Source organism: Ammospiza caudacuta, chromosome 2 (assembly GCF_027887145.1).
Source record: "Ammospiza caudacuta isolate bAmmCau1 chromosome 2, bAmmCau1.pri, whole genome shotgun sequence".
In the NCBI taxonomy this organism is placed as follows: domain Eukaryota; kingdom Metazoa; phylum Chordata; class Aves; order Passeriformes; family Passerellidae; genus Ammospiza; species Ammospiza caudacuta.
The window spans coordinates 87,771,280-87,797,886 of record NC_080594.1 but is presented as its reverse complement, the minus strand read 5'-3'; the positions used below and the strand labels follow the sequence as shown (position 1 = coordinate 87,797,886).

Below are 26,607 nucleotides of genomic sequence, written 5' to 3'. Positions count from 1 at the left end.
ACATAGTGTATATAGAAACAGTCACATTTTCAAGTGTTACCCTACACAAAAACTGAATGTAAGCTGTCACTTTTTATTCTTAAAAGGAAAACAGCTCCTAACTGCAAAACACACCTGGCTTATTTCACTTTAATTGCTTCTCAGAAATCACTTTGTCTTGGACTGTGGATCAGTTTAGCAGGAATAGTTTTTACTTTGTGAACTCACTCTTGTTTAGGAAAAATAATAGATACCTGAATTAACGAAATTCAGTTTCTTTGAGATTATTGAACTCAGTTGTGGCAGAGGTGCCTTAGTCTTGGAACAGAAGCAATGTTAGATTGACAAATATCCTTTATTAAGTATGTTTACGAAAATACAGAATGGCTGGGGAAGGAAAGTCAGTTTGCAGAACATCTGTAGCTCTTCAAGCAGAGTTAAATCCTTATCACCAACTCTTTTCATTATTTCCACTCCTCCTTTGCTTGATCCAGTTCAAATATTCAGCTGGTGTTAACATACTGAAAAATTCCTGTCTATATTTGATGGGATAATGCAGGACAAAGCAGGCTCTCCTCTCCTCTGGTGCGTCTGCCCAAGCTCCACGTCACATCCTCAGAGGACTGGCAGGGCCACCCACACATGGCTGCTGTGGACAGCAGGGCCAGCAGCTCCTGCTCTGCATTCACAGTGCAACAGATGGGTTGTGAGTTTGGCTTCAGCTCTCAGCATTGCCTTTGTAATCACTCCTGCTGTCTTCTGAGCACTGACCAGGGTGATTCCAAGCTCTTTCTGACAGACAAGCAGCTATTTTATAGGCTGTTGCACTTGTAGGCACACACACTGGAAATGCTTTTCACTAAATGCAACACCCCATTTTACAATCAACCTTGAGTTCCAAAATGAACTGCATATCCCCCACATTCTTCAATTTCCTGTGATTCCCTTCTCCAGATCCAGCCCTACAAATCTCTAGATGACAGTGCTAGTTACTTCTCTGCATTGTGAAAACTGGTGAAAAGATAAAAAACAGAACAGAGAATTAATGGTCAATTATTAATCCTCATAGATTCATCTTCCTACAGTGACTAAGAGAGCATGAGCCAAGGCTTTCTGAGAAAGGACTTTCCAAATATCTCATAAAATTAAGTATATCATCAAGACTTCCTTTGTCTGCATCATCATTCACTCTTTCTAACAACAGATTTAGAAGTTATAACACCTCTCTATCCCATCCAGGTTGATGTAAATCTGTATTTTATTTCTCTACATAATGTTTACTTTTTGTTGCACCTTGCAACCCTTCCTAGGGTGGAGAAGCTCCAAAGTGGAAACGATTAATTAGATTTTAAGGAAGGGAACTCTAAATCAAATCCGTGCTGTGAGAAGAGAGCTGAGTTGCTGGCTTTGCCTTGAGGAAAGACCTGACAGTACCAGCCTTTTTCACTTCCAAGACAAAATACAAAGTTCGTGTGTATCACAAATGTGTCAAGACACAGTAGGTTTTGTATTACTATCAGCCAAATAAGAAGACATATTTCTGATGACTACAAATGACAGCTATGATTAATGCAGCCAGTGGTGTGACTCAGTGTGAAACAATGAACTCCACAAAAGCTACCTGCTACTTCCCAGTGACTCCAAGGTCTATTTAAAATAAGGAAGTAATAAGAAATGGAAAGGTGATGCTGATCTACAGCAGTAACACCATCTTCGTACCTGACCTGAAGGTTGTTGGCAGAGCAGGAGTTCCAAGCAGCACTAACATTTCCTCTCTTGAGAACAGAAGGCTTGGATGAAGCCTCAATCAAGAGACTCAGAGCTGAATTTACTGCAGTAACTTGTCCACATGAATGAAAGTTTAGCCAAGCTTGTACAAAAGCCAGCCACTGGCAGAAAGCCCAGCAGGTGTTTATCCCCCATCCTCCACTGCTACTATTCCCACAACATGGAGAGCTTTCACAACATTCTGCTTTCTCTCTCCTCCCCACCCACTGTTACATTTAAATGATAGTTCCTTGCCATTTAACCTCTTTAGGATACTGAGCTCCCAAACTAGGCCTCAGAGACCTGCACGCTGTTGGTGTGCTGAAGACCAAGAAACGAAGCCCTGGTAGTGCAGAGTTGCTGTTCTCCTTACATCCTCACTGTTCAAGGGCAAATATTGAAAGGACAGCTGTCATGGAGCTGTTAACACAATGAAGAGAATCTGTCGGAGGATACAGGACTATATTCCAGTTTTACTAACCTCTGCTTACAGCAATTACTGCAGCATTATTAAAGATATTCGGTGCAGTAGCACTCAGTTTCTTGCACACAAGAAACCATGTGTGTCTCTTGGAAGGATAGGACTAAAGATTTATTACAGTCCTCCCTAACAGCAGTTGGACCACTCCCAGCTTGAACCTTCCATACCATGCAGGGTTTAGGTGCCTCAAGGGAACAGAAGCACCAAAGGTTTTGGACAGACCATCTACCACAGTCAGGATAGCATTATATGCTTTGGATACTTGGTGCATTTTTATGTTTGAAGTAACCCTAAGACACCTCCTGAATCCTTACTGATATGTTTATATCATAAGTGACAAGAATGGCAAACTGAAAATTCAGGCTAAATGCTGCTTCTGATTTTGAGCATTATGAACAGACCAAAACTAATAAACAGGCAACCTGTAGCAGCCAGCCTGTAAGTGCAAAGGCAAGGCTTGGCATCCTGTCTCCCTTAAAGGAAGGAAGCAAATTTGGGATGTCCTTAGATGGCTTACATTCTCCTTGCTCCACCAGAACCAGCTGTGGGTTGTGTGATTTTACCTCCCTTTCTTTACTTCTGATATCCCAAACTCAAATCAGACAAACTCACCTCAAGTGACCCCGCGTGCTGGAAGTTGTTATTTCACAACCGCTATTACTAATCGGCTGATGCGATCCAGAAGAATGCCTTCTGGTGTTCTGCTCTCTGGTATTAATCTGTGTCAACATCAAGACATTCAAGCCAAGCAATTTGGGACTGAAATTCAACATCAGGCAGTGGAGGATAACCTCCCTGATTAAACTAAAGTCTGGAAACAAAAGTCATAAATATATTACAACACGGAACTGCGTGACCTACTTCTCCCTGCCTCAGTAATAACAACTTCAGAGATTTTACCAGTTAAAAAATAAATCCGATTCATTTCTCATAGCCTAAAGTTAAGTATTTTAACATTGCAGCAAAAACCTTTTAAGTTGGGCATTCACTTTCTCTGAGGGAATGCAAATCTGGAGGCTTTTTTTTCAATTAGAAGCAGGAAAGCGACCTTTAATTGCAGCATTTCAAATTATTGCCATTTAATTAATCAAATTTGCATAAGTTAGCAGTGTAGCATAGCTTTGAAATTGTACTCAGGCACCAAAGTGAAGTTTGACTATTCTGCCTCCCTCTCTCCTTTTTAAAAAAATCTTTATCTAATGTGTTTATATGTGACATTTTCAAGCTCCAAAAGGTTAAAAAACTGCAGGAAATGGGGCTTCAGAAATTTAAGCTAAAAATTATTATGTTAATAAAAGCTAGAACTAACCCAAATATTTTAGTTTTCTTAGGACAAAGATTGCTGCTCCCTTGCATGCACCAATAGAAATCCTTTCTGGCTGTGTACTATTGCACAAGAACCTGAGGGGAGCACTGGCTTTGCCCTTGGCAGATTAGCAGGTGTTCAATAAGCCAGGGCTGCTCTCCCTCCTGCACATACCTTTCTCCACCAGCAAGCTCCCTGATAGAGACAGTGCAGGCAACTAATAAAGCCTTTTATTCCAGAGTAAATTATAATGAGCTGTCTCACCCATTTAACATTTAGTCCCTAGATAAATCTTCAAACTCACTGGCATTTTGGATGTCAGCAAGTCCGTGTGGGGCAGTGCAAAATAGATTATTATCAAGAAAGTACCAGAGGGAGAGTGAATAAAGCAGCCAAATGAGATAGATAATTTTATTACCTGAAAATCTGAACTGATTCTAATATTCAATTGCTTTGTTGCAACTGTTTAATTTCCATGACAAAAACTTATATAAATTGCAAGTATCAGATGAAGATATGAAATGTTATTTTGAGTCTGTAACACAGATTCAAATATTAGATAAGCATTTGCATCCTGTTTGTAAGTGTGCATGTTTCATAAGGCTCCTCCATATTTACCACACTAATCTTACCCTAAAAACTGCTCTCAACATTACTACAGGCAGTTTAGAATCAGGAAAACATAGTAATGATGTGAGGTTACTTTAAAAAAATTGTTCAAAGTTACTTTCCTTACTCTGGAGTAGAAGCAAGTCAGTGCTACCCTGTAAAAGCCTTTCATTTTGTGATCAGTTAGAATGGGGTGATTTTATAACTTTTGCATTATCCCACAGCCTTGTTTTAGACAAGGTATGCAGAAGCCAACATAACTTCTCAGCATTTAGGATTGCAAGATTAAGAATAGCAATTGTTTACAGTGCTGTTCCCACAGTAGAGCTGCCTGTTTAAACCATTTCCTGGCTTTGTAATTCACTGTTTCCTCCACACTTTCCTCCTCTTTCACTTTGCAGGCTTATTTCTACTGGAAGTTATTTTTCAGAATGGCACTCCCAAAAATTCCAGACCAAGAAGTATCTGTGGTTTTTCACTGTGCCATATTAAGCTCTCCCCTAAACCCTGGGACCCTGCTTCTGCATTGAAAATAAGGTTTGCATGGGCTGCTTCTCACAAAGAGTATTTTCCAATACAGGGATATTTGAATTTGTTAATCTACATGATGTAGATGTGTTTAACCTATTCAGCAGCTTTGTCCTACTTTCTGCAAGTCTGATTATGACCAAGGTTGTTCATAGCCAGTCCAGGGCATTACTGGCTGCTTTTCTCCTGGATGGTCTGTGTCTCCTAGTCGTGGGTTGTCTTCCCTTTCTTCTAAAGTTTCAGTGGGTCATGAGTTCAGTAATTTTGGAGAGGAATACTCCCTGCTGATGCATCTGTAATTTCTCTGCTTTCTGCCCCAAAGAGGTCCTCCCCCAAATGTTAAAGAAAAGCATATGAAGTTTAGGCTTGAGAGTATCCAAATTCCATTCCCACACTTGTGCAGAAGCAGACACCATGTCTGCCAAGGCTGAGGTCAAGCATGTTATTCCAGGGAGCTGCTTCAGAGTTAAAAGAAACACTGAACCTTTCTTTGAAAGGCATATTAGGCATATTAGTTCTTAGGGTTTTATTGTCCAGAATAAGACTAAAAGACATTCTGCTGACCAACACTGTCTAAAGAGAGACTGCAATTGGAGTTAAATTGATATTATCCATGAAGGACCATGCCAATCTTACTATAAAGACAAAAATCACAGAATCTGTCCTCCTAAGTAGCATGAGCAGCTCACAATATCTGTTAAGATTGCTAGAATTCCTACTGTGAGAGATTTCCCTCCCCCCAGGAGTAAAACATAGTAGCCATCATTTCATAAATAATGGACGTCATGTTAACCTTTGCTATTTACTTGCTTCAGATCAGCTCTTTGGAAGGTCAGCCAAAAAAAGAATTCTTTTCTCTTCTCCAGTTAAAATTCCTGCAATCCTTTCCCCAAAGGCAATTCCTTCATTGTCAAAGCAAATAATTTTTTTTTGGTCTTTTCATAGGCCAGAAAACATGCATCCTTGGAATAGGGCTAGGCTTGGTCAAGAACCAAGTATGTGATACTTCAGCCTTGTTCAGGCTTATCAGAAAAGCCAGTTTACATTGCATAGCAGACATGCAGCAGAGTGTGTAAACACTCTTGTCATAGTGCTCCTCCTTTCTGATAACTGGAGATCGAGGATCAGAGCTGCTCCTGAAGCCAGCAGTGCTTGGAACACCTCTCACAGAAAGCACCCTGGAAATTCCAGTGCTGGGCCCCTGGGTGTAGCAGGGCTCCTGGCAGTCACAGGATTGCTCATGGCTCCTCAGCTTTAACTGATAAACTGCCTGTGCTCCCAGGGAAATGAAGGGAATTAGGGGTTTTTTTGCAAAACACATGTGGGCCTGCAAAGGAGTTGTTCTGCTCAGCCATCTTCATCAGGGTTTGTTACCCTGCACCATTTAAGAGCAAAGCTCCCTCACTGCAGCCTACAACTTCCTCAGGAGGGGAAGAGGAGGGGCAGGCACTGATCTTTCTCTGTGGTGACCAGTGACAGGGCCAAGGGAATGGCCTGAAGCTGTGTCAGGGAAGATTTAGGCAGGATATTAGAAAAAGGTTCTTCTGCCAGAGGGTGTTGGGCACTGGAACAGCACCCCAAGGCAGTGGTCACAGCACCAGCCTGACAGAGCTCAAGAGCATTTGGACAACACTCTCAGGCACAAGGTGTGACCCTTGGGGATGGTTCTGTGCAGGGCCAGGAGTTGGACTTGATGGTCCTTGTGGATCCCTCCCAACTGGGAATATTCTGTGATTCTATATTGGTCTTACTATTTTTCTACAAAAAGACCCCTGGTTTCCTCATCTCTTTTCTTAATCATGTGAGATGGTCTTTACAGATCAATACCCTTTATAAATTTGCCTTGCAGGGACAGACAGGGAGGTAGATCACTCATTAGAGGACACATTTGAAAGAAAGCAGACTAGACAACACAACTGCAAAGTTCCTCTGCAGCAGGAAGTTCACGTACTGAGGTTAGCCCAATAAGTTTAATAGTTAAGGAAAAACAGAGTGGGTATTTACTCACACACAGTTTTATGAGAGGAACAACTGAAATGGCAGCAAGAAAAACACACTTCTTGGACAAACTGATATTACATCACATTAGTGGGCCACAAACTCTTTAAAAAAATAAATCTTTTGAGACATGAGAATGAAATCACATTTTAGCATGCTTTAAATAGCTGAAAGGCTCTTCAAAGCATACATTTTCAGCTATTGGCAAAGACAATGATTATCTCCTCATCTGAAAATTAAAAAGCATTTAGCAATAAGTTAAAGCTAGCCTACATGTAAGTGGGCTAAATACTAATCAGAGATTCTCCCCTTTTCACATTTAAGATGATACTACAGTTCATCACTTCTGTAGCTTATATGCTGTTGTGCAATGCCCCACTGAAGTTTCACATCTACTCTGCGAGAGAGAACAAGGGTAAACAGCTTTCTTTTAGGATAGTCACAAATGGTAAAAACAGTAGTATTTGTTTGTCTGTTTAATTAGATGTTTGCTGTTTATCACACACAAGAACTGTAAGCAGAGTCCATGAAGTCTTCTGAGCAATATGAAACCTCCTGGTTCCATGCAAGTTCAATACTGCCCCCCTCTCTCTCTCTTTATTTCTCTCCTCCTCCTATCTGCTGTTTTCCCCAGCCCAAGTTTCCAACTATCTTCATATGAAAGAAAGTTTTACTTTGTGACTGCTACCCAAGAGAGCCTGGCTCCAGGCTCACGTTGGCTTCAGGTACATCTTAGACCACAGGAAGCTGGATGTTTTTCTTTTGAGGCACTAGAAGTTAGGCTAAGAGTAATAGTCAAGTTGCCCAAAGCTAAAGGGACAAGTAGCTTTCATGGCCTTCCTATTTAAACAGCTGGCCAGCGAAGAAATCTTATTTTCCCTTTTTTTCCCTGAAATAGATTAAGTACATTTTGCAGTAACAGATTCCCCAGTCTTTCATTTACACATCTGTAACTCTAATGTTTACTGTCCCATTTCACTTGAGTTTCCTCAACCTCAAGAGAGTCATTAACAATGGATCTCTTCACATTCAGATACACACACAATCTTTTTTGTCTCTTAATAATTTTCAAGTTTATAGTTGTCCTTTCACATTCTCAAGCTAAGCCAAGACAAGCTCAGTTCTATGACAACATTTTCATGTACCTCTCTTCAGAGAGAGAGCTGCTGCAGCTGAACAAGACAATTGCAGCATGCTAGTTATACTTAGATTTGATATGCAGTTGGAAAGAGGAGAATAACCAGTTTTCTCATTTGTCTATTTTCAGACATATAGAAAACCCCACTGTCAGCATCTTGAGTAAAAAATAGGTGACATCTTCAGACCCTAGCAAAACCACTTCTGTGTGTTAACTTGTTTAAATAAACACCCCCACCTCAAGTGACACAGTGGCCTGCAGTCTTCCTTGATCCATTCACAGAGCAAGAGTTATTTTTACTGAGTCAGTAATCATGCATTGTATTCCAGAGGAAATACTAGCCGGGTACCCCTGCTTGTAACTTCATGATCTGCTGCTCCCAAATCACGTTCCAGTGCTTCCTCTGAACTACTTTTTGTTCTCCTGCTGTCAAGGTTGGTGGTAGCTGTATGGGGGCCAGAAGAACCATTTGCAGTTATTGTTGTATCACCATATGTCACGGTAAGGTCACCATCATTCAGGATAAAATCAGAATCCTCTTCTCGAAGCTGTTCCTGGTTCTGAAAAGTGGAAGAAAAAAGAAAAATCTTTATACAGTGCACAGCACCTTTCTTTGCCCAGAACATAATTGAAGAATTCTCTTACATGTCAATACAGAAGAGATAAGGTTCCACCTTAAGAAATGTTAAAAATAACCTTGAACTCAGTGTTTGCAAATCAGCTTACTGTTCCCTGTATAACTACTGCTGCTGGGGAGAGATGAGAGGGAGCTGAAGCCAAGAACTAGGTTATGGAACGGGTAACCCGGGATTTAGTAGCACTGGAAGTACACCAGAAGTGCAAGAGATGAATGGTACATATTGGGGTTTGCAGGACAATTTAGAGGGCAGTACAGGAGACCAAGCACAGTCGAGCCACTCCAGATACAGAGTTGCATCTGTTGTTAATTAGTCAAATTCATTAGTAAACTTTTCATGCAAGTCAATAAGAACTCAGAAAGCCCCAAACCCATGTATTCAAGAATTCTTCAACACTTTTTTGTTACACATCAATAACTAGCTAATATTTTTTTCAAACTATCTCCTTACTTTTACCTATTCCTAAATAAAGAATTACTTGACCTAGTTCTTCGGCATGCTCCTGAGCCATAAAGGATGGATACAACAAAATGCTTGCTTCATCGTTTTGTAACTAGTTCTGATGTGTTTTCTTCTCAAAATCATTTAAGTGGCTCACAAAACCCTGTGAATTTATTTTGGCAGAGATGGACTGAAATATTTAGTCAGAGAATAGAAATTGCCAGAGTGCAATAAAGCACTTCATTTCTCTATCACAGCATAATACAGCAACAACTGTACCGTGTTCCACTCCTGTTTAACGTGGTGAAAGGCAAAATAGCTGAATTGGTCAGAAAATGGGCTTTCTTCATATTTGAAGAAAATTCTGATCAGTGCTATAAGCTTGCTTTGTTGCAACAGAAAGCAATTATTTCCCCACATGAATGGCTCTGCAGTGCTTAGCAGGAGCTGCAATGTGTACTGCTGTCCCTCAGTAGGCTGGACACGGATCGGGCTGCGTTCTCAAAATGATTATTTCCTTGCACTGCGGCAAAGGAACGGGGGCACAGGCCGTGTGAGATGGGATGTCTGGGATCAACGTGAACAGAAAGCTCTGCCTCCACTGCAGAACAGGAGTTCAGGGCACTGGAGATGGAAAATGCTGATTAACCTGTCCGTGATGAAAAATGCAGCTCCTGGCTAAATAAAACTTCCCGGGAAAGCTTCCTGTCATTATGTCAGAAAGATAATCAGACAAAATGAAGCAGCAGAAGCCTCTAGATGATACAGAATATATAACTAACAAGAACTAGAAGAGGTGTCAGGAGTTTGCCAAAATCAACGAAAGAAATGGTGCAGTTCAGTGTTGGGTGCAAGACAAGCTCTACTTCGAAGGAATGCTAATTTCTTAGAACCTTTATGGCATCCAAATTTATCATTGCTTTTTGGTGACAGGGTTAGTCTGATAGCACACTGTTCTCAAAGAGCAAATACGGGTTAGGACACTTGCTTTTTGATCACAGAGAAAACACTGACCTACTGGCACCATCTTAAATAGGAAAAAAAGGGAGAAATGAAGGGGTTCAGCTATAATTGGCATAAATAGCCTTTGCAATCTTTTAGTTGTAAAAAAAAAAGTCTGAGGAACAAGACCAAAATTATTAAAAGGGTCACAAAACAATCAGTTTACGAAAATCTGGTATCTGTAGATATATTGTTTTGAAGAAGAGGCATTCAAATAAGGATGAAAAATCAGAAAAATGAGTAAGAAGAAGGAAATCTGTTACTGTTGACTGATTATGTTTTAAAAAGTCAAAGAAGCTGCTAAGGTCTATCACACGTTCCCCTTCATGGTTTTTGCCCTTGGAGAGGCACCAAGGAGGGGAAGGCAGAGCTAGCAGAGCACCAGAAGGTATTGCTGTACCAGCCCACATGTGAAGTGGCTGCAGCAAGCTCCCAAAGCACCTCCTGTCTCCACAATGCAGATAAGAAATTGTAAGACCACACTACACTTGAGCTTCTCCAAAGGGCTGAGGAGCTCCTGGATATGTGATACTGAAAGAGAGAGTCACAGGCTTTATACTGTATGGCAAGTCCTGACTCAGTCTTTCTTGGTTTGTCCCAGGCTGCACTTACATGTACCTAAACATGATCAGTTCCAGAGAAAACACTGAGCTTTCTCTCAAGGTAGTGAACAAACATCGCCTTGTACGAGCCAAGGTCGTCTTACTTATTCCCATTCTGAATAGTAGTGCAAACAGCATGGATTTTATTTCCTATATTGAGAACACCCATGAAAAATCTCATGTTTTACTATGTTTGCAAACAAAGAGGATGAGTGAATAAACTTATCGTGTTTCATGCAGCATGAACAATTCGTTCAAGAAAGACAGGAAATGTATCCAAATAGATCCACAGAGACTTGAAATACTCCCAAGAATAACCCTGAACAGGCCTCTGCAATCCCCTAAGGTTCTGTAGGAAAAGCTTCAATTCACTCAGAAAACACAGGTCTGAACAACACTACTGAAACTGACACACTAGAATGGCTAAAGACCTGAATCCAAGTCTGCAGAAGCCTGAATTCTGCTTTGATGCGCTGACCATAACCTTGAGGGACCTCTCTGCAGACTGTCCTCTTTGTGGTAGAAGCTGTCCCTGCTCCTAAGAATACATGCTGGAGATGTTTTTTGTTATAAAAGCTTATTTAAATTGAGTTACTGCTCACAAAGCCAGTCTTTATTGCCTCCTAAGACAATGTAAAAAAAAGCACAAGCAAAGTATGATGCATGTGCAAAAAGCTGGCATCACAAATGCTGGTGCTGAACAAAACACAGGCACCACAGATAACAAAACTTGCATTAGAAGTTACTTATCCTGTGGCTCCAAAATGAAAGCATGTATGCAAAATATATTCAAACTTAAACCTGATGGTCCCTTTAATTTCTCTCTTTCTCGGCTGAATTTAAATTCACCAAGGAAACAAAGTAATTTTTGCTGTGAAGCTAGAACCACTAAGGAGGGCGAAGGGGGAAGCCTGGCTGAACAGTTTTCCTCTCCATTTTGAGTTATCTCCTCCAAAGATTGCAATCAAGTTTCTTCACTGGGCTTGCATATTTATAAATTACTTCCATTCTTTCTAGTTTCATATCAAGTTGTCATACTGTGTATGTGCAAGAAATACTTTTTTTAAAGTGTGCAAGAGCCCCGAAACAAACAAACTACAACAACAAAGTATCCCCAGGAAGACTTATTTCACTTGGAATAAATGACTGATAGAACAGAAAATTACTAAAAGTTTCAAAGGACATTTCAAAAGAAAATGACCTACGTTCAAAATAACTGACCTACATCAGTTTGGTCATGCACTGAAGATAACACCAGAAGAAAAAAAAAAGTGATTAAAATGATAAATTCCAAAATTTAAACTGCTAACTGCAGCACTTTTTCGTGCTTTAAATTCCAGCTTGTCTGTCTGGGTTGGAAACAGCCCAGTGGCACAGCCTTAAAGCAGTGGGAGAATGTCAGCAAGGAACAGTAACATCATCTCTGGAAAAAATCCACTGTACCTCACCCCTGTGGGCTGACTCAGAGCCCTGCACATTCTCCATGCAAATTGAGGCTTAGAGGACACGATCTCATGCTGAGGAATAAGTTGTGGGTGGGCTGCACTGGAGGATTATTTGACTTTCAGACTTTTGAACCCCCCTTTGGCATTTAATTAAAAAGACCTACTCCCACTTGTGGAAGAGAGAGTGAATTCTAAGTAAGGTTGTGATGAAGTCAGAGAAGAAAAAAAAAAAACTGAAACAACAAAAGCTAAAAACAATCTACAAATATACAGTCAGCATAGCCACATACTTACTGCTTTCTTCTCTGTATAGATATCATAACTCAGTCATGCACATGTTATGAGATCCAGGATGTAACACTTGTTTGGGAAAAATATTTTACAGCTATGCTATACTTTATTAAGCATTTACAGACTTTTGATTTTTCTTGTTTAACTGACAATCTTCAGTCTTTAATTCTCACAGGTGTGCCATTTAATCTTCTTGAAAATACCTCACAAATGCACTATTCCAAGTAGTTTCTGTCCCCACAAAGACATGTCTGTCTCTGTTGCTTCACCTGCATTTAATAGAAAGGCAAAAAGATTCCACAGCTTATTAACCAGTAATGAAATGTCAAAGCCAAGTGCTGTGGCAAAGTCAGCCATATAAAGAAACAAAAAGCAACTGCATGGCTCAGAAATCTTGAAAAGAAGCTAGAAATAAAACTTCAAAATCATATTCTTTCCTAAGACAATTGCAGCACTGCACTGAAATAGGAACAGGAAAGAGAATACAATAGGAAAGTTCCATATTGTACACCTTAACAAAGTATATAACCTAACAAGCATTTTTAATGAAGTTAATGTCCTGTGTGTATCACAGAGCCTGTGTGTATCATACCAAGTTCCCACATCTGGTGGCAGCCAACAATGATGAGTAATGAGAAAAAAAAAAAAAAGAAGAAAAAGAGCCAACTATAAGAGAAAATGAGAATCAAACTTGCATGTTCATTCTGGTTAGATCCTCAGTTACTGGACAATTACTCCCATAAGATCATAAAAAGGCAGACATATGGGTAGTGCACAAGGGCTAATTGGTCTGATGGATGCCTTCCAATCCTTCCAGACCTCCAGTGCCATTGCAAAGATGGGAACTAGGTCAATTTCTTGCATTACTGTAGTTCCAAATGGGCAACAGGTACCTCAACGTTCTTGGATATTTTTCTATCAGGTACAAGTAAGATGCTAATGATATCCAGAAAGAAATGTGGGGAAGATTTCAAAGTTGCAATTAGAATTTGTAATTTTTAGGAAATGATGAATAGACAACTGGTCCAAGACTATTTGAGCATAGAGATATTAATATCCCAGAGAACCTGCAAATTTGAGATGTCCCACACAGTAATATGGCTTTATTTACAAGAGCTCATGAAAGGTTGTCGATTTCAGAAGCACTGTACAGATAAGAAGTATCAGGATCCTACAAGAGTAATATGAGAACAGAGCACTAATTATTGCAAGACACGGCTGTAAAGACATCATGGTGACCTTCTAGACTGAGATAAGTAACTGATTAACAGTTTCTGAAATCTGATCTCAAATTTTGCAGTGGAAACAATGAAGGGAAGCACTACCAGGTTTTTTCCAGCTGGGTAAATGTGTCAGTGACATCTCTAAGGAGACCTTGAAGTTTAGCAGTAACAGGCAAAGAATCTTGTCCAAAAGCCTTGAGAAGGGACTGAATATTTTGAAGTGATTCACTGAACTGGGTTATTGACTAGGCATGTAATTTCCCCATATCCTTAAATGTTATTTTTCTAATGTAGTATTTGAACAGTAAGATAATTCCTGATCTCAAACACCAGAAGCTTTTGACTCAGGGGAGACAATCTTAAATCTTTCTGCCTAGGAAAACCAGGACCTTCTTGCAGTATGTCTATCAGACCAGCTGAAACCTGGACACTACCTAAAAAGAAAAAAACATCTATTTCCTCAAGTTTAATACATTAAAAAACCAAAACAAGAGGCATTGAATTGTTCTACTTACATCATAGACCTGGGGACTTGTCAGACAGCGGGCAATCAGGCCACACCAGCTGGGCAGCGTTGTGGTCAGTGGAGGGCCACTGTGAGTGAGAATTGGCTTTAAATAACTTCAGTAGTTAAGGAAAACACACCAATGCTCAAAAACCACTACTGAAAATAAAGAGACAATTGTGCATAAATGTGGTTCTGCCTTTCAACTGTGATATCCAATAATTCTACGTAAAACACCCTCCCAACATTTTCCCCTTGGTTGTTTCAAGGGCAGTTTCTTTACTCACTAATCTTCTGCAAGGACCACAAGGTAACTTTCTTTTTACAAGTTTCAAAGAGTTTCTAGGTTCTGTGCTCTCAAGTAAAAAGGAGAAACCAAAGGTGCTTTAGTGTTGAAAGGTCCAAGGGTATTTCTGCTCTGAAGATGGGAGCATGGTGTCAAGGTTGCAAGCTATAGGCAGCAAGTTGACATTCCTGCATGGCGCAATATAGGGAGATACAGAAATTCTGTTCATTCAACATCCTCAAAGCAATATAGCCACTTGATCTGCTGGTTACTGAGCCAGAGGTGCAACCAGAGGTATTACCCTGGCAATGCTCACAGACATTTCTGCAGTGCACGAATATTTACCACGTGGAGCGAGACAGGCAAAGGGAAAACTGTATGAACCATCTACCACAGTGTCAAAGGAAAGCAGTGCTACCTAGATGACACTGAGGGGACATGGGCATGGGACAGGAAAGTGTCTTTACCCCTATTTTATGGTCTGTGCCCTGATAAATCCACACTTTTCACATGAATACTCCACACTGATGATTTGCCTGAAAAAAATACCCAAGAGTTAAAATATGTGTTTCTGTTAAAAAGCAGAATCTTGACTAGCACATGAATCAATCAATTTTATTTTAAATTCAAATATATAAGTTGCAGGTATTCTAGTTACTTTCTTAGGCCTCTCAGCACAAAGAGGATCAAGTCCATTTGGAAATACAACCGTTTTCCTCCCAACCCATTAAGATGCTTAGGGTAAAGAGGGGGTTAAAAGGGGGCTGTTTTAGGAGAGAGCTATCCCTTCCCTTTAGCAGAGTCTGGCATAGCTGTTTAGTCCAGCAGAGTAATGTTTCCTCCTTTCCTCTTTCCCTAACAGTGTGGTTACACCCATTCCTGGAAAGAAGCAAGCTCTGCCCTTGCTCTAACCCAGGCTCCATCCTGCCCTGTGCCAGACAGGCAGCAACTCAGCCATGAAAAAACAAGCCCCGTTGAAGACATCTGCTGCTTCATCAAAGTTGCACTTTTCTCCATGTTTAACAGTTGTGGGTGAACCCAGGGAACAGCCCACAACATGAAGTGAACTCTGCATTCCACAGGAGTGAAGTTCCCACTCACCCATGTGTACAGAGCTCTGCAGGCAATAGTGAGCTCTGGAGCACACTTTTCTGTCACTTACATATTTTTCAAGTTAAGCTGTCTTGCAAAGAGTGAATTGTGAGACAATATGCCTTTCTACCCAGAAACAAAGTGAATGCACCAGCAAAAAAAACCCCCAAACATTTAGCCATGGATATAGAGGTGGCAATTCTAAAGATCATCCCATCTGTACCAATGCTTGTCTGAATGCCTCCTTCCAACAGAAGGAGCAGACTTTTACTTCTACATACAGTAAGACAGTTCTGCCTCTCAATGTCAGTTTCCTTGGCACAAACTTCACAGAAACTTTTAACTTTTCCTAAGTATTGCTAGTCACTATTGGAAAAAGAAAGGGAATGCGCTGTCAGGACCCTTTAAGTTTCTGTGAAGCAGGTAGTTATGCTGTAATCTTCTCCAGGCACTCCCCCCGCCTTTGCTGCAGCTGCTAGGGAGGGACTGTTCTCTCTGCAAGCATCAGCTGAGGGAAGTCAGCATTGCCAACTACTCCTTTCATCAGGCACATCCCTTTTGTAAAGGCAGGGGAAGAGGAGATCTCTGCTCCCTTCTTAAAAAGACAAAAAAGAAGCAGTCAGCCACAGCCAGATCCGTTCATGATTTTAACACCAAAGTCTCTCTGTTGGTTTTTTTGGTTTGCTTTTTTTTTATATAATAAAAATTGACCTTGAGGTACTTTGAGGCCAGTCACCAGATTTTGAAGAGTTAACTTGGAATTACAAACATTTATGAATATTTAAAATAGCACATACACTCCCTTCTGTGCCTTGGGTCAGTACTACTGCATCTGAAAGCATTGGTCACAAACAGATTTTATCCCAAAGATGCAAGTGCTATTAGACCCAAACATTTTCAAACTGTTAGCTAGGTTTGCCTGGGTGTGAAAGCCTTCTGCACAAGGCATGGAAGGAAACTACCATGCTCCAACCAGCCCAGAAATCTCTCATCAGTCAAAGGCATTGACAGCAGGGAAAAGACTCACAAGAACATTAAGGCCCTATCTCTGGTCAGTGTGTATATTTAGCTGCCCCAGAAATTACTAGGAATTCAGTATTGAAATTTCTCTGGGTTTCTAGGTGTGACTTGCCATGGCCACAAGATTATCTTTGCATTTTCTGCTAAGTGACTCTAAGCTGTTAAGGAGGAGCAGCTGTGACATACTTATTGTGTCATAATTAATATTATACTGATTAAGTTAAGTAGATTAAAAGAACCCCAAAACCATAAGCATGAAATACAGGACAGCTACACAAAAGTTTCTCAGAATCTTAAACAAGGTGATCTAAACAGTATAATAATAGCTTCAGAAAGGTTGTACAGTACTGTATACACTCAGAGACACTCTGCTTTAATACCCATAGTACCTTCTGGATATACTTAAGGAGATCAGCTGGATCTCATGCAGATTTTTAGTTCCAGAACTTCCTCTTTAGGAATCAACCACAGATTTTGGGACCTCATCACAAAAGCAGATGGCTCTGCAGAGCAAAGAGTTGAGGCTTAGATCTGTATAATGAACTGGAAACCTACTTTGTACTATTAGCATCATTGAAAATAAGCACAGATTAATAGAACAAATCAGAAGACCTGAAATAGTTAATTGTCTGTCTCATTGTTTAGGTAGGTACTTCCTCTCTGGCTGGTTTCTGTCCTCCAGCAAGTGTCACACACGCTGCATTAGGGAAATGAAAGGTCGGACTGCTGAGCCAGTGAATTCAAGCTTCAGTTCTGTGTCTTGAGCCTGTCAAATACTTGAGAGAGTCAAACAGGAGAAAGATCAAGTGCTTAGGGCTACATATGGGTACATGGAAAGTGAAAAAGTGATCATTTCATGCCTGGAAACTAAGCTGTGTTTTCAAAAGGATACTTATGATCAAAGCTGTACCACAGCCTGAAGAGCCAAGCGCTTTCCTGCTTCGTCCTGTTCCTTCGCGCCGAATCTTGGCCATCCTAAAAGTAAGATAAAAACATTTTCAATTACTTCAGGCAGAAAAACGCAGAACTATACACTCCAATAATTTATAATGTGATGTTCTGTCAAAAAAAGAGGCCAAATTCAATATGTACTTGAAATGCAGAAGAAAGCTGCTTAGAGACTTGCTTGTACTGAGTTTACTTTCCCTAGAAAGACCAGAAACGACTGCAGAGAACCAGCCTGTCTTCACTGCACTCATGTTACTTTAACAACTCCTCTGCCACCAAGTTCCCTGGAGCCCAAAACCTTATCTCACTGTTAGTCTAGTAACAGATAGAGAATTAACTTCCAAACTGACAAATAAGCCTTGTGATAGTCCAAGACTGATTCTATTCATTGCTTGCTTGGCTTCCTTAATTCTAGGTCTAGATCTAACTCTAGGTTTGATGGTTTTTTTCTTAAGCATGCTGCTTCTTTGGAAAAACAAGGGAAATCACAGTATCTGATAAATTCTCAGAAACCTGATGAAATATATCACATTTAAAAGAAATGTTCTTAACAGAGAATCCATACAAAGATTACAATTTAGGGACGTCATGCAAATCTCAGAAATGCTGGATCAACCTTGAAAGGGCTAACAGAGTTAAATATAATCTCTTAACTAACAGTGCTGCAAATCATCACACCAGCTGCTCTGCAGCTGCATTTGTTTTTACTTTTGTTACTGTTTAGGGTTTGAGTGTTTTGCTTTGTGTTTTTGTTTTGTTGTTTGTTGTTTGGATGGGGGGCAAGGGGTTGTTTGTGGCCAGAGGCCAGAGTTAAACACAGGAAAACAAATGAATGCCTTGTATGAATCATCTTCCAAACTACTGGAAAAGAACAAGACAGGATTACACTGTGTACTTCTGACCTGCAAAAAGCCACGATCCACCAAGAGTTAAACCTAAAACATTTTCACTCCCTCCCCTTCCCAAATGATATATTTTCTTTAACTGTGACATACTGCTAATCTTGGCTTGGTGAGAGAAAGATGAATCCAAAGGGAACTGACTAATGAACTACATTAGCAACGCAATGCACAGCAAAAGAGGGAAACAAATGGGTAAGTTCTTTATGTTTGCATGGGAAAAAGCAAACATGATATTTCCACAGCAGACACTGAATGAGAACAGAATACCCACGTTCTGTTCCCATTATAGCAATCCCTCAGTTACTGAGGACAAGCTCAGTCTGAACTGGCCAAAGCCATCTTTCCACAGTACCACTTCCTAACCTTGGTTATGTGCAATAACTGTGGCCTTCACTGTAAAAGCTCTTTTGAGGCCTGGACTTCTGGTTACTTCCAGATGGTTACAAAACAAAGTTCACCCTTACTTGTAGCCAGCTCCACTATTTCAGCATTTATTTTGTGTGCTGGACACAGACTTTCACAAAGAACATAAAGATGTCAAGTGAAGTGTCTGAAATGAGAGAGGTGCTTCCTGAGCAAGTATCTCTTACCTGTGCAACATGCACCAGGAAAAGAAATGAAAGGATTGGGGGAAAAAAAAAAAAAAAAACAACAACCACCAAAACCCCCACAACCAACCAACAAGAAAAAAACCAAAACAAACAAAAAAAGCCCACAAAAAAACCCCCAAACCCAAACAAACAACAACAAAACCCCACCAAAAACAAAACAAACAAAAGAGCCCACAAAAAAACTGCCAAAAAAACCCCAAATCCCAACAATAAAAATCCACCAAAAAAACAAAACAAAACAAAACAAAACCACCAAAAAATCCAAACAAAACCCAAGGCAGGAGAAACCCCACTATGAAAAAAGCTAATCCCAAATACATTCATCTATCTCTGACAAGCGTGAACACCAGCATCATCATACAACACTTGTTCCCTAAGCATCCTCCAGATCCAAAGTTGCCTTGCTCAAGTAGGTTCCTACAAAAGCAAACAGCTGTGCTGCTGATCTATCAGTGTCAAGCAGAACTCTGGATGAGTGGAAACTAAGATCTGGACAGAGGAAACTCCCTCAGTTAAGCCTGAGGAATTTTTGAGTTGTTTTGGTTTTTTCCAGACCTTTCGTTCCTCCGTTGAATCAACTCTAGTTTATAGATGAGCAAAACTGCAAATTCTGCCATGAGCAACATTCTTCCAATGATCTATGCCAATAGCATATTTCAGGGGAAAAAAAGGTAAACTCTTGGGTTGGTACTGATGCATGGAAAGCTTCCCTGAAGATTCACAGCCACAGTTTGCTGAATACAAATGGCAATTTGCCCGTGCTCCTCCTGCTTCACCCAGGTGATGGGTAGTCCAGGCAGGATCCAGCTGGCATGTGGTTTGGTATACAAGAGTCAAAATCAGATTAGCAAACTTAATCTTGGATCCTAACCAAACCCAAGGGCTAAAATTTGGTATCAGTTAAGGAAGAGGAGCCAAGAGTATTACCTCTGAACTGAGAAGAACTATTTGTGCAGTAGCATGCTAAGAGCAAGCATGTTGGGTAGGTGGGGGAAGAGGAAAGTGCATTGTTATACAGTGTATTAGTAAATTTGGGGAGGTTTGTGATGCCCCACATATACACAAAAATGTGACCATGACAGCGTTACACCCAAAATCACTGAATGTTTTTCAGTGGGTATTACTTGAATGTTACAAAGCAAAATCCCCTACTGACTTGCCAGCTAGGACAGAAAGGTTTTACCCATGCATACAACTTCTGCAGTTTTCTATTTTCTTAGTTATAAAATAAGATCAGCCTAATAGAGAAGTTATGTAATTACTTACTCCTTGTAAGACTTGAAAGCTGTCATTAGTAGGTGGAGGATCCTGATCTGGGTCAACTCCAACCCTACAGAAACATTAGGAAAACAAAGCAAGTGGTGTTACTGAGGGTTGCAAAAGCTGTAAGTTTGGCAGAATGCATTTTAAAAGCACTTTAAGCATCCAGCAAAGCTGCATCAGAGAAGTTATATGAATAGATTGAGGAAGAGCTGTCCATTACTCATCTGCAGTTACACAGTTATAAATGAGATATGTTTGCACTCAAGAAACCGCTTTAACTCAGCATTAACTTCTACTGCTTACCTTTGTTGCCAATTTTTTTAGAACAATTGAAAATACTATTTTTGCCTTAAAAAGTGGATGGCATCCTCTTCAGTGGAGAGTATCCCTTATATCCAGCAGGAAGAAAACAGAAACTAAGGATTAAGCCCAGCCTAAATATTTCCCCAGCAAATAGCTGCCAGATAAATCTGTGAATGACTGTAATACAAGATTTTAAAAAGACACACACACTCCATGTTTTAAAGCACTATGGGAAGCAAAAACAAAAAAATTCTAAAAGGTCACAACATTAATTTGCTGCAAGTTTCATTCACTTAACACAGCCACAGTGGACTAGCATGTGGCCTGTAGTCCAGCCTCCCATCTGAGTGAGGAAGGGTTTGTGTAATGAGGGGGTTGACAGATAATATGTTAAGAAGAAACTGTCTACTCACTTTTGAATAGTTAAAAGCATCTTATTGTTGAATCATCCTTGCAAATAGGGCTCCTATCCAAAATTGGCATTTAATCCTTGTAATTATGATCAGTTTTTCTGGTCTGGTTTGGGGGTACACTGGACTTGTCTATTTTATACCCTATTCATATCCTGATCTCTGTCATTTCCTGTAGAACCTAAACCTCCAACCTTAAAAGTCAGATAAGATTCTCAGTCTCAAATGTGTTGTGTTTTAGTCCCACCATGCCACATAGTAAGTGTGGGGAAACACAGCCATTTCAGACAATAAGATTTTGTTAACATTGTCACCTCTACTCTTTTGGAAGGGACTGAGCTGGTTTGGTGCAATGTCCTTGTTACTTGGACTTTTTGTCAGCTAATAATTTTATAGCCATGGTGTTTATGCAGCAGCCCAAGAATCACCAGAAGCCAAGAGAACCTTGCTGGTTCCATATGATTGGTTGGTCCCAGGGACATCATGCTTAGATCAAATAAAAAAAGAACACTTTCAAATAGCTTCCAGGGCAGCATCTTTGATAGAACAATGGAAGAAATGTTTTAAGTCATCCTTGTGGACTCACAGCCATCTCAAGGCCTCACATGAATTAATGTAGTTCAGAGAAAATCCAGAAGGCTGCTCTGCAGCAGCCTCATACAAAACTAGTGCTGACACAGTCCTTTGCTTGGATTTCTTTCTTTTTTTCTAAGCATCTTGTTCTTTCCTCATTACTTCCTTTTTCCATATCAGTCATCTCAAACTTTAGGCACATTTGGCCTGCAAATTCCTTGGCACTGACCGGCCTCTGAAAACCAGAACGGAAAACTTCACCAGTTTAGGAGAACACTGGATAGACAGATTGAGTACTGGATTGTAACACATGCTAAAATAAAACACCACACACAAGAGCTCTGAGAGCTCACAAGGACTGAGGTGTTACTGCCTTGGCTATCACTGCACAAGAACAGGTTTTGGCAGGGAAACTGGGTTCTAATGCAGAAAGGTGACAAACAACATCAGGAAACCAACTCAGTAAAGAAATATATGTATATACACAAGAGTATGCATTCCTTCATAAGCACACATGAAAATAAAAGAAAAATACTTGTGGCTTTCCGAACTGCACATGGGGGAAGGTTCAATGTGCTGTGCAAAGCAACCAGGCTCAGGTTGGCTGCATAGCTGACACTGTGAATGGGGAGTTCAAGAATTTTGTTCCAAAAGATGAACATAGCTCGCATTCCCCAAATAGTTTTTACTCCCTGGGCCACCTATTCACTTCACAGTACATAAGAAAACCAAACAATTCAGTGTCTCAGCTTTTACTTGACTTACAGGGTTGTGCACTTGTTTTGAGAATTTTAACTGCCCTTAGGCAGGGGAATGGGGCTTAATGGAAGACCAAAAGAGGATAAAAATACTGTTCAGTGAAAAGTCATAGTATATCACATATCAGAATTTGGGTTTACTGTTGAAGAGGCAAAAAAACCTTTTCTATAGTAAAATTGTTCAAATTTTAGGGAAAAAAAATCATACCACAAATGTTCCTTTCAATATTGAAATAGTATATCCACACAGACTTTTCCATTTAACCTTTTTCCAAAGTTATTCTTCAAATGAATGTATATTTTGAATATTTATACATAATTATTTTCCATAAATCACATTTTAAAAAGAAAAAAATTACTCTCAAAGTCTGTTCTTCAGTTCAGAGATTAACACCAAATACATTTCCATTTTGAATTCTCACAATTACTTTTCGTATCTTTCAAACAATATGCTTTTATCCTCTATTCTAGCATCAACTGTATAGGAAGCTTAACTTTTTGGTAGCAAGCCTGCCTTTTTAAGTTCCAAGGATAAATACTCTTATCTTATGACAAGCATAATTTTTTTCGCAGGCCCAGCCTGCAACTAGAATTCTAAGGAAGTATCACTTTTATCACCTGAAACAAGACAATACCAAAACCCAGTCGAGTCTGTCCCAACCTCCTTTACAGTAAAAAGAAGCACAGAAAGCACTCAGTTACTTCATCTTTGCTTAACTACTTCAATAATTAAAAGTACAAGTTAGGCTGATGCATGTATGTCTTCAACATTGATTTTCTTCTTATGCTGAAGAAAAAAAATCCATTTCATATGCTTAATATATTTTAAAAGCTTCCTGTCAATTACATGTGCTGCAAAGGTCAATATCAGCTCTCATTTATTGAACCTGCTTTATAAATTAAACTGTTATTGGATGGATTTACACAGATCCCCTCCCAGAGGTCGGAGGCAGCCTTGCTCAAGGCTTGTGGGGATTCCCAAGGCTGTACAGATAGTAACTCTTAAAAAGGAGATTTCAGATGAAAAATATGAGCAGTCTTTCAGCTGTAACAATGAATATATGTTTCAAAATAGCTGAAAAATCCATTTATTTCCCCCATTGGAATAGCTTTGGTATCTGATAGACACCTTATTCCTTCAGTACAGAAATTACTAGTAAGTAAAATTCAGACACCTTTATTTCAGCCTTGGGAAGGCCATTAGAATCTGTAGACAAGAGTATGCTATAGTAAAATTATTCCAATTTAAAGGTATTTCTTCACTCCTCCCTAATGAAGATGTCTTTTTAAGGCAAAAGAGGCTTTTCATGCCTTAAGATCTCTGTAACAGCAAAGGGACTAGTCTTGAGCTCCTAATGTCAACACCAAACACAGCATTTCTGCCCTTAACTGACTCCTGGACTTCTTGGTCTTTATCCTACAGCTACAACTCCAACACCACATGTAGGAGAGGAGCTACTCAGATTTGATCTCTCAAAGCATTAAGCTCATGTAAAATTCAGTAATTTAAACAGTGTGGGAGAAAGTGGTTCACACACAAAACTGAGCTAAGTGGATGGAAATGAATGATAAAAAGGCATACAGAACTACATCAAGTTCTCTGCTGCATCATCTTTAAATGGGTGGAATGATTTCTTCTGATACTTCAGAAACTTTTCCAGGGCCCTACAACACATGGATGACAAGTTACTGAAATAGCAGGCATTATGAGATTTAGCATGTGTAGTTACTACAGCCAAGAATGACTGTAATAGATAATAGTTCTCAGATTGTCTGTACAAACTAACACATTGCATCTCTGGCACATCTAGTGGTTTGCTGGAAATAGTCAAGTGAGACAAGGTACATGAAAACCTTTCATTGCCCCATCCCAAAGGACTTTCTTTGCATAAATATTTTGTATGTTTTTATATGCACACACACACATATACATTGCCTATAGATGTCAGTTGGAGATTTATCTTATTTTAAATTCTCTCTCTAACCATTTATCTGTTCTAAAAACACCATACCAGAATCCTAGTCTTCTCTAGTTGATATCTCTCTGTTTTTAAAAATATATCCCCAAAAAGGCTGGGCTAAATCACTTTTGAAGTTCCTTCCAACCTAAAGAGTTACACAAAATAATCCCAAGCAATGCTTAAGAATGCCTTTGTGATTAAAGATCATAAGATCAAATCCACTATTTGATCTTATAATCTTTTTCAGCTCTCAAGTTTTCCAAGGTCAGAGATTCGAGTTTTGCTTTATTAAATATCTATACAGAGTGAAAGAATGTGTTTTATAGTTTCATTTTTTGGACATGATGCGTGATCCACACTCTCACAGCTCAGAACAAGTGAATAGACTCAGAGTTGAGGAACACCTCTAGTACTCTCAGAAAAGAAGCAGCAGCAGCATGCCCCAGTATAGAAAAAGAGCAAACACTCGGTGTTACAAAGATGAAAAGAGTCAAGCACCAGGTTAATGTGGTATCAAGAAAAGCACAGTATCACCTGAAATACAGCCAGTGGCTTTCACTCATCTCTTCCACCGATGGAACATGGTCACCAACTCTGGTACAGTACAAGAATGCAATGTGAGTAACAAAATGCTCATGAGATGGGGGTTCTACAGACCTCTTAGCAAAACAAAGCAAACCAACGAAAAAAAATTCCATACCCAATCAAAAAAGACAAAACATACATGAAAAACAATGGCAGAGCAATGACAAAGTGACCAAAACCCAAAAATTAGCAATAGCAGTAATTTGTGATTGACATATTCAGTAATATTCTTCATACATTCAGATCCTGTATTAATCTGTATTAGTGACAGACTACATCCCCCAGAAAACCAGATTCAGTAGCTCTCTTTGGTGCTGCACACAGACAGAGCCAATCTATGACAATTTCTACTACTTCAGACCTGCACATGGTCTGAAAGAGAGAGACATCACAGGAAGTGATCATGGGAAGCTGTACGTGTGTGAGAGGGGTCACCAGTACTCCAAATCAACTGGTAACGAGCCCTAAATCATTCCATTGCTTCAACTAAAAATTGATTATCGGTTTTTGATTTAATCTCCAGTCATAGCAGAGTCTGGTTTTACTCATTGCTTTGCCTTTTTCAGTTCTGTTTCTGGGGGTTCTTTTAGGTGCAAATGAAAGCAGGTTTGGTTTCCAGTATTTTTCACATACATTCCTTAGCAGCCTGTGGGCGTTTTCCCCCCCATATTTTCCCATGAAGGCATGTGTCATGAACTATACATTGCTTATGTGAAATAAAAGCCCAGATGATCAGAAATCCACAGAGACCTCACTTCAGAAAAAGCAGGTGTACACACCCTGGTTGCAGGCTGACATCTTGACTAACCAAATATTTAAGGCCATAGCTTGTGATACAAAAGGCATGTACTCATCTAATCCTTGAATATTGAGGCAAATACCAGACTTGAGACAGCTTTGATTTGGATTCCAGGTTCAATAGCTCTTTTCCCAGGCCAACATACACTCCAGGTCAGAGTACTCTGTTCCCCAAGGCCATCACAGAGATGGTTCTGCATGTACAGCAAAAACTAAAATTAAAAACTGCCCAATAACTTCCCTTCTATGACTTCTTTCTCTTTCCTGTATCTTTGCCAAGTTAGTATACTAAAGTTTTCCCAGATGTCTGTAATGAGTACAGCATTTTTGGAAAATTTTAGCTATTTTTGAAGAGTTCAACAGTTTCTCAGAAGATGGCTGAGAAAGAAGAGAACTCCCATCATCATGTTTAAAAAAATTAAAATCCAGTTCCAAAAAAACTCTGGAATTAGGAGAAGTTGTCTCAGGTTGTTCATAGGATGCCTTTGGGTATTTGTTTACTTCACCTAATCAAGACAAAGTCATTGTCTGGCCAAGGTTTGCCAGAGCTTGGCAGTTCAGCTCATGTCATCTATGTGCTCTAGATGTGTCTCACCCAACTCCCACAGTGTCTTCCCCACACTTTTCCTCTGTGATCTGAATTGCTGTGTTTCAGAGAATGAGAAGAGAGAAAAGGAAGCATCTCCCATGCTCACTTCCAGACTTCCAGAGGAACAGGTGATCTCTTTCCTGCTAAGGGAAAATCCCAGAGGGGTGAGGCTCTAGGCTGCACTGCCCCACTGTTAAGGGAGATTCAAGACAGATGATGAAAAACTAGAGACTGGGAAAGGAAGAAGAACAGAAAAACTAGGGAAAGGTAGGTGGAAGAAACAGTACAGAAAGGGATGGGCAAGGACAAAGCCCACAACAGAGGGCAAAGGACAGCCCCTGTGTCTGTGCATCTGCCCTCAGGGCAGCAGAGAGTGGCTGAAGGCAGTGAGGGATAGAATGGAGAATAACCACCAAGCCAGCACTTTTACCACCATCCCACATAGAAGCTGGATGAGAGTTAATGTTTCCATATTTCTTTTTAATTTTCCTCTTAAATCACTGAATAGAAAGTTCATTAAAGATTGTATAAGCAAAGTCAGAGACATAAGGCACT

The 26,607-nt window shown here is 39.9% G+C and overlaps 1 protein-coding gene across 2 annotated transcripts in view; it reads right to left on the bottom strand.

The window, feature by feature from the left end:
• Positions 1–6,141: 6,141 nt before the first annotated feature.
• Positions 6,142–26,607, bottom strand: part of SLC9A7 (solute carrier family 9 member A7) — a 69,468-nt gene continuing 49,002 nt past the window's right edge. The window contains exons 13-17 of one of the 2 annotated variants that reach the window (XM_058824238.1): positions 24,615–24,674; positions 20,079–20,142; positions 17,244–17,326; positions 13,964–14,069; positions 6,142–8,366 (exon numbers count right to left, since the gene is read on the bottom strand). In XM_058824238.1, the coding sequence (XP_058680221.1) occupies positions 8,118–8,366; positions 13,964–14,069; positions 17,244–17,326; positions 20,079–20,142; positions 24,615–24,674 (562 nt within the window). In that variant the 3' untranslated portion in view covers positions 6,142–8,117. The remainder of the gene's footprint in view (positions 8,367–13,963; positions 14,070–17,243; positions 17,327–20,078; positions 20,143–24,614; positions 24,675–26,607) is intronic. The other variant, XM_058824246.1, reaches the window with a different exon arrangement.